Here is a 12,905-nt window from a genome sequence, read left to right on the forward strand (position 1 = left end):
GACAAATTTCTAATACGACTAAGGCCATACATAGTTTTCAGTTGTTGAGAAAGTTGGTGTTGTTTTGGCTGCTGTTTATGATAGAAAATCAGACTAATGGAATGTGTGGCTGGCTCAGCTAGAGGTCGCTTTTCTGTACGTGTTGCAAAGAGGTACATGTGGGTGTCTTCGTAATTTCTGGGCAGTGATAATTACAGTCACATCAGCAATCATGTCTCCTTGTTCCCCTTTATGGGCTGTAATTCAAGGAATTTTGATTATGAAGCTAACATTCTTAAACTTAGAGCTTATTAAATTAGATGGGTAACTGAATTCTCAGGGAAAATAATAACATCCTTAGAAAAGGGGAAGATTGACTAATTAGTAATAGATCCTATCGTGGAAATGAAAACTGGTTATTGATTTAATTAGTTGAAATGTAGAGAACACTCGGAAAAGATTTGTAACCCACTTAGCTCTTGCCGACTTGACAATTTGTTTTGTTCCAGATTCCTGTTCATCCTGTACCCGATCCCTTAGTTCACGAAGTTCTAAACTTAGCTTTCAAGCACTTTAAACATAAGGAAGGGTAAGTAAAATGCTAGCTTGGGATCGATGCTTTTCTCTGCAGGCCACGTTTGGACCATTTAAGTATAATTCAAACTCTCATTGATCATTTGTTTTTAGAGTTCAAAGCATTTTCCTTCCCTTCCTTCTTTCCCTCCTTCTTTTTTGAATCCACACCAAATGCTTACAAGAAAGGTGTTTTGTTTTGTTTTTAGGCTGCGTCCCCATAGGAAAGATTTTATTTAAAAAATTCTTAAAACTATTGATTGGATTTATAAGAATTAGAAGGTTAAATTTCATGACAAAGTAAAATCCAGATAGAAGAAAATTCATGTGGTTTTTATTATCCTTTCGATGAATGTTTAGAGGGGGGAAACTATATAACACCCTGACGAGAGATTTTCAGATTTATTAGGGAGAGTTTATAGAAAACTTTGATAATACATTTGTTCTCTTGTTGTTGTAGATATTCAGGAACCAACACTGGGAATGTGCATATTATCGCCGATTTATATGCAGAGGTGACAGGGGTTCTTGCCCAATCAAAGTAAGTGTTATAAATCACTGATTTCAGTTTGTGTTTTAGAATGCTTCCTTGCTTGGGGCGCCTGGGTGGCTCAGTCGGTTAAGCATTTGCCTTCGGCTCAGGTCATGATCCTGGAGTCCAGGGATGGAGTCCGCAACCGGCTCCCAGCTCTGCAGGGAGTCTGCTTCTCCCCCTCACCTTCTCCCCTCTCATGTTCTTGCTCTCTCTTTCTCTCTCAAATAAATAAATAAAATCTTTTTTTTTAAAAAAAGGAATGCTTCCTTACTAGTATAATAGATACAGTTTTAGATTTTTTTTTTTGTAGTTATTTTGTAAAGATGTTTATTTATTTATTTGACAGACAGAGATCACAAGCAGGCAGAGAGGCAGGCAGAGAGAGGGGGGAAGCAGGCTCTCCGCTGAGCAGAGAGCCCAATGCGGGGCTCGATCCCAGGACACTGAGATCATGACCTGAGCTGAAGGCAGCGACTTTAACCCACTGAGCCACCCAGGTGCCCCCATAGTTATTTTGAACTCCATCTTATATTACTTTGCTGCTCTAGTCCTTAGAGGATTTCAAAGTTACATTCATACATTAATTTCACAACTTGTTTTCATTTATTTGGGGTTTCCCATAAATTCTGAATTAAGGAAATTGGAAATTACCAGGAATAATCAGGACATTACCTTATTGCCTATTTTTAACTATTCTATGAGAAGTTTTTGTTTTGTTTTGTTTTAATTTTATTTATGTATTTGACAGAGAGAGACACAGAGAGAGAGGGAACACAAGCAGTGGGAGTGAGAGAGGAAGAAGCAGGCTTCCCGTTGAGCAGGGAGCCCAATGTGGGGCTCGATCCCAGGACCCTGAAATCATGCCCTGAGCCAAAGGCAGATGCTTAACGACTGAGCCACTCAGGTGCCCCTAGAAGTGTTTTGTTTTGTTTTGTTTAGAACTCTACAGAGCTAGTAATGACTTTTTTTTAAAAGATTTTATTTATTTACTCATGAAAGAGAGAGAGAGGGAGGCAGAGGAAGAAGCAGGCTCCCCAGTGAGCAGGGAGCCCTATGTGGGACTTGAACTTAGGACATTGGGATCATGACTTGAGCCGAAGACAGGTGCTTAATCATCTGAGCCACCCAGGCACCCAATAATGACTTTTAATACTTTCTAGTTGAGCACTTCCATTTCTGACTGCAGTGTCTTCCTCCTAATTATCTTATTTGTTTTAGCACCAAATAGTGTTTTGGATAGATAGAAGAGATACCAAGAAAGAAAAAGGAGATAATAGATTACTCCATAACGGTGTTCATTAGGAGTTATACTCGTTGAACTGCCTTGAACCATCATTATAATAAACAGTAAAAAAGTTTGTCTTTAGTATCTCGTGGTTGCTCTGAAGACTATGGAATTTGAATTTCCTTTGTTGCTACTGGGAAATTTGTGAGGCAAAAAGTTATCAATGAATATTTTCTTGGATGTCATTTAAATAAATGAGTCTTTGGTCCTGAAATCATCAGATGAAAACCATTCTGAATTCTAAGAAGCCAAGTCCACTTCTTGTTAATGTTTGGTTCCTGTGATTTTAGTGACTAATAATTATTATGAGAAATTTAATAAAAAAGAAATACCCTTGGATTCTAGTGTTATTACAGTGGGAAGGGTTTTATCTACTTTATATTTTCTTTATGAGATGCAAAAGAATACGTTCGTGAAAAATGATATTGTTTTTTGTTAAGACTCAAATGGAGGTGGATAAGTAGTATTTTCCATCGTGTATCCATATTTCATTAGTATGCACTATTTTTTCCCCTATGTAGACAGTGATTATTGGAAAATATGCCTCATTTGTTATTTTTACTTTCAGGAACTGGTTTCCCCAAGTAACATTAATAGTAAAATCTTTAGCTCTTTCATATTCTATAGAGGGGGGAAATTAAGTATTACTGGTTATTAAATTGTTAGGTATCTCTTTGTAGTGTAAGCAGAGAAAATAGTTTTGGTCATTTGAATCCAGGATGGTGCTTATATTTTAAAGCATTTCGGTTCTTTCCCTTATTCATTTTGTAGGAGACCATGTCCACCCAGTCCTCTCCTTCAGTTTTTCTGCAATGTAAGGAGAAATTAATTTTAAGTGATGGTGGTCTAAAATTCTTTGGTTCATGTCTTTGAACAAATTTGTGTAGTCCCTACTCTGTTCTCCGTATACCTCAAATTACAGACTTTATAAAAAGGAGCCTTAAACATTAAAGATTGATTGATAGGGGGACGTTTTATGGGTGGATTATTTGATTTTGTTTTTATTATGATTATTATCAAACGGTAATGAAGCTGTACGGATGCTATGATAGGAATAAAAAATCTTAACTTTTTTTTAAGATTTTATTTTTTTATTTGACAGGCAGAGATCACAAATAGGCAGAGAGGCAGGCACAGAGAGAGAGAGAGGAGGAGGAAGCAGGCTCCCTGCTGAGCAGAGAGCCCAATGCGGGGCTCCATCCCAGGACCCTGGGATCATGACCTGAGCCGAAGGCAGAGGCTTTAACCCACTGAGCCACTTGGTTGCCCCGAAATCTTATTTTATCTACTTATAGAACATTTGATTTTGTAATAAATGAACAGTAGATTTGGAATGACAAATAACTATGTTTTTCTCTATGCTTCTCTGGTAATTTTGAGGAAGGCCAAGAAAAGAGATGATGTCTAGGTATAATATCTTTAGATTCCCATGTTGAAAATCGTGTGGGACTCTAGTGTTTTAAGTTCATATCCTATTGTATATTCATATATATTGCAGGTTTCAGGCTGTGAGGAAGAAGTTTGTGACAGAGTTGAAAGAGCTACGGCAAAAGGAGCAGAGTCCACACGTGGTACAAAGCATCATCAGCTTAATAATGGGAATGAAATTTTTTCGAGTAAAAATGTATCCTGTAGAAGATTTTGAAGCATCCTTTCAGTTCATGCAGGTGATAAGTCTTCTCCATTGCAGGGATCAGAATTAGCCTCATAGTGGTTATTCTTGCTCTTTAGGACTTTTTAAAAGAAACAAAATGTATAGAAATTAATGACATTGCTATTAATTCCTAACCACAAGTGTTAAACTGGTCACGAGTTCGAATTAACTTCTTTAATTTGAGCGTGTCTTGACCTTAACTTTTCGGTAAAATGACAGTACTTAGAAAATTATCATGATCCTAAAAATTCTTAAGTCTTCCTCTTTTGTGAACCTAATATATGCCTCTTTTCCCCTCAAGGAATGTGCTCAATATTTCTTAGAAGTAAAAGATAAAGATATAAAACATGCACTTGCTGGTTTATTTGTGGAGATTCTTATCCCTGTAGCTGCTGTAAGTATGTTTTAATTTTTATATTATATGTTAAAAAGTACCTTTTCACTGAAGAAGTTGCCACATGAAATATTCTTTCTGGTAATTTTGTAGACTAATAAGTGGAAACTTGGAATGTAATGTGGATACGGGAAAAGTGGTTACTCGCCAAATGTCAGTAGAGCACTGATTCGTCTTTTAATTAAAAAATGGGCCCAGGCCCTTAGGATTCAGAGACTGTTAGGAGGGCAGAGTATCTGCAACGTAGCCTCTAGGTTATGCCTCTCTGTCATGGCTGCCCGAAGTTGCTCAATGCATTTACTCATGGTTTTGCTTCTAAAATGTGGCGGCCATTTTAGTAGCCTCTGAAGATACTCCATGTTCAAAGTACTGTAACGTGTACCTTGGAATTTGCAGGACTTTCTCGATTGTAAACATTCTGTTCTGTAGTTGCTGTTGACATTCATCATACTTGTTGAACTATATTTGCTAAATTACTTAGAAGATAGGATTATTATAAATATGATTGCATTAACATCTAGGAAGCAGATTTATAAAAGCCTTTCTTGGTGTAAAAGGAGTGTGTTTTTTGAAAATAATTTTTGCAGTGACTAGTAACAGCATGCTATAAGTAGAATTAAGGGATTTTATAATACTTAGATGCCAGGATTTTTATTTCCCATGGGTTTCTTTTTTTCTCTAACCCAAATTAGTTGTTCTGTATATGTTATATGCTACTCACTTTCAGTATACTACACATGCTGTGTACATATTCTTTTCATGTATGTCATTATTTCATTTTTAAACATGAGGTCAAATTGACATACAATAACTATGCATACTTAGAGTATATGGCTTGACATCTGGATGCACCACTGAAACCATCACCACAATCAAGATAATGTACATATTTGGAGCTCCTCGGTAGCTCAGTTGGTAAAGGCTCTCACCCTTGATTTCGACTCAGGTCATGATCTCAGCATTCTGAGATCGAGCCCCATGTCGGGCCCTGTACTGGGTATGGAGCCTGCTTAAGACTCTCTCTCTCCCTCTGCAATACCCCCCCAAAGATAATGTACATATCTATCACACCCTAAAAGTTTCTGTTTTTTTTTTTTTTTTAATTAACCCTCCCACTCACCCCACCTTGGTGAGTGCAACTTTGGATGTTCTATCCCTCTACATTGGTTTTCTAAGAATTTTATATCAATGGAGTTTTACAGAACAAAGCTTTTTACTCTGAGTAATTTGAGTTCCAGCTGTGTTGTGGAATATATCAGTGGGTTTTCCTTTTTTGAGTAGGTTATGTGTTCACCTGTTTTTAGACATTGGGTTGTTTCCGGTGTTTGGCTGTTACAGATAAAGCTGCTGTCAATATTTATGCACAACTCTGTGTATGAGGAAAACAAATTTTTTAAAATTTATTTTGGGGGAAATGTCTAGGAGTGGAATTGGTGGATCGAATGATAGGTGTATGTTTGGTTATTAAATAAATCGTCAAACCATGTTCCAAAATTGTTACACATTTTGCTTTCCAAGGAGCTGTGAGAGAGTTCTAGTTCCTTCACATCCTCACCACCCCTTGTTTTAGTCAGTTGTTTTAGTTTTAGCCATTGTAGTGACACATGAGCAGAAAGCCCAAATCAGGGCTCCATCCCACAACTCGCGAGATCATGACCTGACCTGAAACCAAGAGTTGGAGGCTTTTTTTTTTTTTTTTAATTTATTTATTTGACAGAGAGTGAGAGATCACAAGTAGGCAGAGAGGCAGGCAGAGAGAGATGGGGAAGCAGGCTCCTCGCTGAGCAGGGAGCCCAGTGTGGGGCTTGATCCCAGGACCCTGAGATCATGACCTGAGCCGAAGGCAGAGGCTTAACCCACTGAGCCACCCAGGTGCTCCCAAGAGTTGGAGGCTTAACCATCTGTGCCACCCAGGCATCCTAATACATTTTAAAAACGTGTTTTAGGTGAAAATATTTTATCAGATATATGCTCTGTGAATATTTTCTCCTAGATCGTAATTTGTCTTTTCATTATCTTAACTCTCTTTGGAAGGGAAGTTTTGATGAAGTCTTATCTATCATTTTGTTCTTTCATTAATTGTGCTTTTTGTATCATAGCTAGGGAGTCTTTGCCTAACCCAAGGTTGCAAAGGTTTTCTCCTGTATTTTAGTTTTAGGGCTTAATTTTAGGTCTGGATTCATTTTGAGTTAATTTTGTGTATGATTGAGGTATGACCAGGTTTTAAGTTTTTGTTTTTTTACGTATGCTATCCATTTGTTCCATCACCATCTGACCTTTTGTTGACAAGACAATTCTTTCTAAGTAGCTTAGTTTTTTGTTCAAAAAATCAGTTGGCTGAGGGGCACCTAGGTGGTGGCTCAGTCGGCTAAGCGTCTGCCTTTGGCTCAGGTCGTGATCTCAGGGTCCTGGGATTGAGTCCCACTTCAGGCTCCCTCGGGAGGAAGTCTTCTTCTTCTTTGTCTCTCTCTCCCTCTGCCTCTCCCCACTGCTCAATCTCTCTCTCAAATAAATAAAATCTTAACAAAAAATCAATTGGCTGTATATATGTGGGTCTATATATCTGACTCTGTCATGTTCCGTAATGGTTCTCTAAATGATAGGTTTATTTTATAAAAAACAGAACTGACTAACTGGAGTGGGAGGCTATCTGACCCAAACTACCTGCAAAGCAATAATTCTTGACTTTTGTTCATACCCATTAAAAAAAAAATCTTCAAATATTTAATTATAAGGAAATAGTTTCTGTAAGTAAGAATTTCAAGAAAGGTATGAAAAATCAGACCTATCACTGTCATAAATATTTGAAATTCTTCACTTTCCATACAATTCCCTGCCCACCTTTTCTAAGCATGCTCTAGATAGGACCTGAATGCCATAAATCAATTCATATGAATATATAGATCACAAGCCATTTAATTCAATATTATAAAATCAAAGTCTAAACTACAGTTTGAGTCTCAAGATGAAAATAAATTTCTCCACTTCTTAAATTTTCAACTAAAGCCTGAATAAATGGAAAGTTGCTAACTTCCATTTCTAGCCAAGATGATATAATTTATAAAATCCTTTCTAAAACGATCAGTTTTAGTCTATTATCCTTAATACATGTGCTCAGTTTGTTTTTCTAGAAGTAGTTTGAATTACTGCCTATCCAATCCCAGATTGTCATTGGTTTTGCCAGTTACCTGAGATTAGGTTTTTTTTCCCAGCTAATTAGAAGGAGCAGGTTGTAGGAAGAAGGACCCTTGACTGTGGTCCATTAATACTGTGTTGCCTGATTCTTCTTTCTTTTTTTTTTTTTTTAACTTTTTATTTTTTTATTTGACAGAGAGAGAGCACAAGTAGGTAGAGAGGCAGGCAGAGAGAGAGGGAAGCAGGCTCCCCGCTGAGCAGGGAGCCCGATGTGGGGCTCGATCCCAGGACCCTGAGATCATGACCTGAGCCAAAGGCAGCGGCTTAACCCACTGAGCCACCCAGGCACCCCTGATTCTTCTTTTTTTGCCATGTTTGCTTTGTTTGCTAAGGCAGCCCTAACAAAATACCCCAAACTAGATCCTTAAACAACAATTATTGACTCCACAGTTACGGTGGCCGTGTGTCCGAGACCAACGTGTTGGCAGGTTAATCCCCTCTGACGGCTGAGAAGGAATCTCTTCCAAGCCTCTCACTAGTTTCTGTTGTCTTTGACCTTCCCTGGCTTACACAACCGTCACCTATGCTCTGCCTTCATTTTTACATGGCGTTCTCCTGTGTTCGTCTTTGTCCAAATTCTCTCTCTCTTTTTTTTTTTTAAGGACAGCTATCATGTTGGATTATCATACCCCAACCCCAATAAGACTTCATCCTAACTTAGCTAATTACATCTGCAATTTCCAAATAAGGTCACACATTATGAGGTCCACAGAGTTAGGACTTCAGTATCCGAATTTGGATTGTGGGAGAGGTGACCGTTCAATCCATAGCACCCACTCTGCACATAGAGCTCCTTCTGTCTGGAACCTTCTTGCCTCTTTAATAACTTTCCTACCTCCTTTGCCTGGTTGGACCCCACTTATTCATTACATGTATGGAGTGCTTTCTTCAGATCAGAGCCTCTTCTGTGCAAAGGGAATGCAGGAATGATCAAGGGAAAAAAGACTCCCTGCTCTTAGCTACTTTTAGTGCAGACAACAGATAGTCATCTAGTAGGTACAACATATAGTATGTAGATGGTGATCAGTACTATGGAGAAATGTAAAATAGGGCTGGGGGGTGAGAATTGCTGAAAGAGTAAGGAAGTTGAAATTTTAGATAAAGTGATTAGGTGAGACCTCCACCTGGAAAGAGGTGATTGTGTGGTAACTGCTAGAAGAGCTTCTTGGGCATTAGAAACCAGTGCACACGCCCGGAAGCAAGACCATGCGTGGTATGTTCTAGGAACAGCAAGAAGCTGGCTGATGTGGCCACATCCCAGGGCAGGAGGGCGGGGTGGTGGAGGACAAGGCCAGAGGTTACGGCAGGGAACTATTGCACTCTTTGCAGGCAAGAGGAGCTAGATTCAGCTGAAGTGTTCTTTCCTTGCAGAGGTTTTCTCTAGGGGCCTCTATGCGAGGCAGAGCACCGAGGATTTCTTTCTTGCAACCATCTGATTGCTTTAGCGAATGCGCACTTGTCTGCTCTCCTTCCCAGTTCTCAGGGCAGGGACTGGGCTTATCTTCTTTCCCGAACAGTGGTCATTAGGCAGTTCACAGGACTTCAGTGAGATAGTCGTGAATTACTTTTTTTTTTTTTTTAAGATTTTCTTTATTTATTTGACAGACATATCACAAGTAGGCAGAGAGGCAGGCAGAAAGAGGAGGAAGCAGGCTCCCTGCTCTGCAGGGAGCCTGACTTGGGGCCCGATCCCAGGATCATGACCTGAGATCATGGGATCCCAGGATCCCGAGGATCCCGAGGATCCCAAGATCATGACCTGAGCCCAAGGCAGAGGCCCCAACCCACTGATCCACCCAGGCGCCCCGATAGTCGTGAATTATTCACCGATTTCGAACCTTACAGAAGTTTCTTGTAATTCTTGGATCATTTAACTTAATGTTTGTAACCATTTTCTTTCTTTTTCTATTATCTCTTGACCTAGGCTGTTAAAAATGAAGTGAATGTTCCCTGTTTGAAAAATTTCGTGGAGATGCTCTATCAGACTACTTTTGAACTGAGCTCCAGAAAGAAGCATTCATTGGTATTGAAAAGCACTTCAACCCTTTACATATTTCATTAGGAGTTAGAGTAATTGATTTATGAATTCAGGAGAGATTTAAGAGAATTATAAAAGCTGAAATTATAAAATATCCAAAATACAGCATAAGGGCAAGTTTTGTATATTTTTCCTGCTCTTTTTAACATTTTCTAGTCCTAATTGGACTAGCTCTACATTTGATAGGTGATTCAGACTTCATTCTAGGTATTGGCCTGTCTTGACAGCTGCTTTAAATTATGTATTATACTATGTGGAAGGTTGACTATACTATTGAACCATAAATTCCCTTGTTTTACATTATAATAAGTTGCACTCAGAAGTATTAGATTATTTAGGAACCGTTGTCTGTCTAATGACATCATTTTTATTCAGAGATTTAAGGTTTATCCCACCCCCCCCACCGCCCCGCTTAACCACCCATTTCATATAATGTTAAAGGATTTTCTGTAAATTTTTATGCAACTTGGAGAAAGTGTGGAGACTTAGACAAATACTTAACCACTTACGATAGAGATCTAATAATGAATAAATAGTAATTGTGCCAGGCATTGAACAAAGTGCCTTGCATTCTTTGTTTTACTTTAAGCCTCACAACACTGTAGGAGACACGTAATTATTATTCTGAGCTCCGAAAGCGAGCCTTGGGGCACATCATGTGTCTGCCCTGAAGTCACGTACCTGGATAGCTCAAATTTTAGTGCCAGTCCGTCCTTGATCCTAGGGGATCACTAACCCCTGTACTGCTTGAAGGAGCGATGGGTCTGTGGAAAAATAAAAGCAGGTTAAGGAGTTGTTCTAATAGAAAATTTGCTCTTTATCATGTTTTTTGTTAGATTCCTCTGTGAGATCGTACCTCTTATGACACATGGGAATCCTGCCTAAAAAAATGTACTTCTCTTTGTATGAGAATAAATATAATTAACAGATCCAGTGCTTTTCCCTGAAAAATGTTAATCCCCCTTTCCCTGTCTCCTACAGGCTCTATATCCACTAATTACCTGCCTTTTATGTGTCAGTCAGAAACAGTTTTTTTTAAATAACTGGCATATTTTCCTACAGAACTGTTTGTCACATTTAAAGGTAAGACGTAAGTCACATTTCTGACCTGTAATTATTCTTGACTATACTATATTCACTTATGTGTATATATATATATATATATTGCACTATATGTATTAAGATGTTCCTTGTTACTGGTACATTTGAATAGTAATACTTTACCATATTGCTTTTCTTATAATCATTCTTTCTGTGGGGAATCATGTATCGACATGAATAAACTTGTGATTGAAAATTTAGTTTGACTTACACAAAACTGTACATTTTTAACAGCTGTTGTTTATATTATCTTAGATCTAGCAGTATTTGTTAATAAGTACATTCCTTTAGAATTGCAGAGTATTAATCTTACAGAACCTTCCAGATACTTATTTTGTGTTGCATTTTGAAAAAATTAAGTAATGTTGTCCCCAGTCTGAAAAGGAAACAAGCCTGGATATTAAATGTCACTAAAAAGCACATTTAATGTAAGTATGCCTGGTGGAATCGAAAAGCCTGGTATTGGATCCACATGGGTACGAAAGCTCCTTAAATGATTCTGCCTTGAACCAAGAAATGGTTGTTACTAACGCTATTTGGCATATCCATGTCCAGTCTCTCACTGTTGTCAACAAAACTGTGCGATAGTAGGATCTTTATCTTCCCAGGGTACTCTGCTAGCAGGGTGCTCTGCTAATGGGATTTTCCTTTCTTCTGTGGATAGGAGCTCAGTTTGTGTCTGCATAAAACATGGCACTGCCCCTCACCTGAATGTCATGGAAATGCTTGATATGAACACTGTTTTTGATGCATGGATAGATATGTTTGAGTATTTGCTTACAAGTTATAGAAACATGATAGACATGACATTTCATTTCCTGTTACTTCTCTAAGTTAGGGATAACATCAAAAACTTTTATACTTTGAAGACAATGAAAGCAAGCACAGATAGATTAAATGACTTTTCTCTGACCCTATACGTCATTGGGGTATTTGAGAAATAGGTCTGGCTCTTCTTTCCCACTTTGAGTATGGTCCACGGAACCACATTATCCTATATATACTTTCCATGACATTGTATATCATTTTCCAAAGTGCCTTGATTACTTGAAGAGGTATACAGAAAAATATCAGTTTTTGAAAAACAGTTTTGGTTATTTTTCTCTTAGCTACACATCAGTATTACTCTACTTGGATGAGAATTGATAAGCTCCCTTTGCTTCCTATATGAAGATTCTCAGGACCGATCAAGCTTGTTAAACTTTTTATGTCATGCAACCAGAAAATAGGTTTTACTTAATTAATTGCATTAAACTGTTTCTGTCCTCATTTTGAAAAATTCGTATAGATATAGATACTGAAAGGGAATTGATCATTTTCTGGGTGGTATGATTTTTCCATACTTGTAATAAAATATTATAAGACATGCATTTAAGTGTTTGCTGAAAGGTTGCTTTGTTTCATGACAACTCATACTTTTCTGTTGCTTGTTGGAATTTTTTTATATATATATACGTTTCCACCTAACATATTTGCAATTCTTTCGCAGTACCTTAACTTTTATTTTTTGTCTTAAGGCTTTCATTTAAAATGCTGTTTTCTTTGAACCCTTACCTCCTGTTAAATATTTCTGGCATATTGTCCATTTTCGTTAAATGGCAATGTCCATCCGCCAGGCTAAAGGAGATAAGAGCCACCTTAGCATGAATATTTGGAATATAGTTGTCTTGGCCATTAACCCTTAACTTACATTAAGGCTCTATTCAGCAGAAATTTTCTGAATCGGCTTCTGTTTATTAGGTTTTAGAGACTGTGGCTACACTGCAGTTGAGGTAAGACATTGAGTATGCAGGGAAAAAACCTACACTAGGTAACTGGTACGGCAGATAAGATTTATTTGTTCTATATATAGGAAAAACTGGTTCAAGATAAAGGCCTACAGTGATTTTGTTATGAGATTCAAGTAACCTCCTGATTTAAAAAAAAAAAATCTATAGCAGTTTTTAATTTATTAGACTTATGACTTCTTAAAGCTTGTTTTTATTAATATTTACCATATGCTAGATGCTCTAAATATAGTATCTCTTAATTCTTACTGTAGCTGAGGCTATAAGAAGATAAGTAACCCATGCCAAAAAGTGGTAGAGATAGGATCTGCATTTAGATCCATTCAGTTCCATAAATTTTGCCTTTTTGAGGTCCACCTTTTAA

At 37.8% G+C, this 12,905-nt stretch overlaps 1 protein-coding gene across 15 annotated transcripts in view; it reads left to right on the top strand.

Annotated features, from left to right (window-relative positions):
- Positions 1–12,905, top strand: part of FRYL (FRY like transcription coactivator) — a 255,767-nt gene that overhangs the window by 139,951 nt on the left and 102,911 nt on the right. For all 15 annotated transcript variants that reach the window (XR_014311074.1, XM_082728344.1, XM_082728341.1 and 12 more), the window contains 6 exons: positions 489–568; positions 1,013–1,093; positions 3,871–4,039; positions 4,328–4,420; positions 9,540–9,638; positions 10,635–10,736. Coding sequence is in view for 14 of the 15 variants with exons in the window: in XM_082728344.1 (XP_082584470.1) it covers positions 489–568; positions 1,013–1,093; positions 3,871–4,039; positions 4,328–4,420; positions 9,540–9,638; positions 10,635–10,736 (624 nt within the window). In the remaining variant the exon portion in view is untranslated. The remainder of the gene's footprint in view (positions 1–488; positions 569–1,012; positions 1,094–3,870; positions 4,040–4,327; positions 4,421–9,539; positions 9,639–10,634; positions 10,737–12,905) is intronic.

Source organism: Mustela nivalis (genome assembly GCF_964662115.1).
Source record: "Mustela nivalis genome assembly, chromosome: 4".
In the NCBI taxonomy this organism is placed as follows: domain Eukaryota; kingdom Metazoa; phylum Chordata; class Mammalia; order Carnivora; family Mustelidae; genus Mustela; species Mustela nivalis.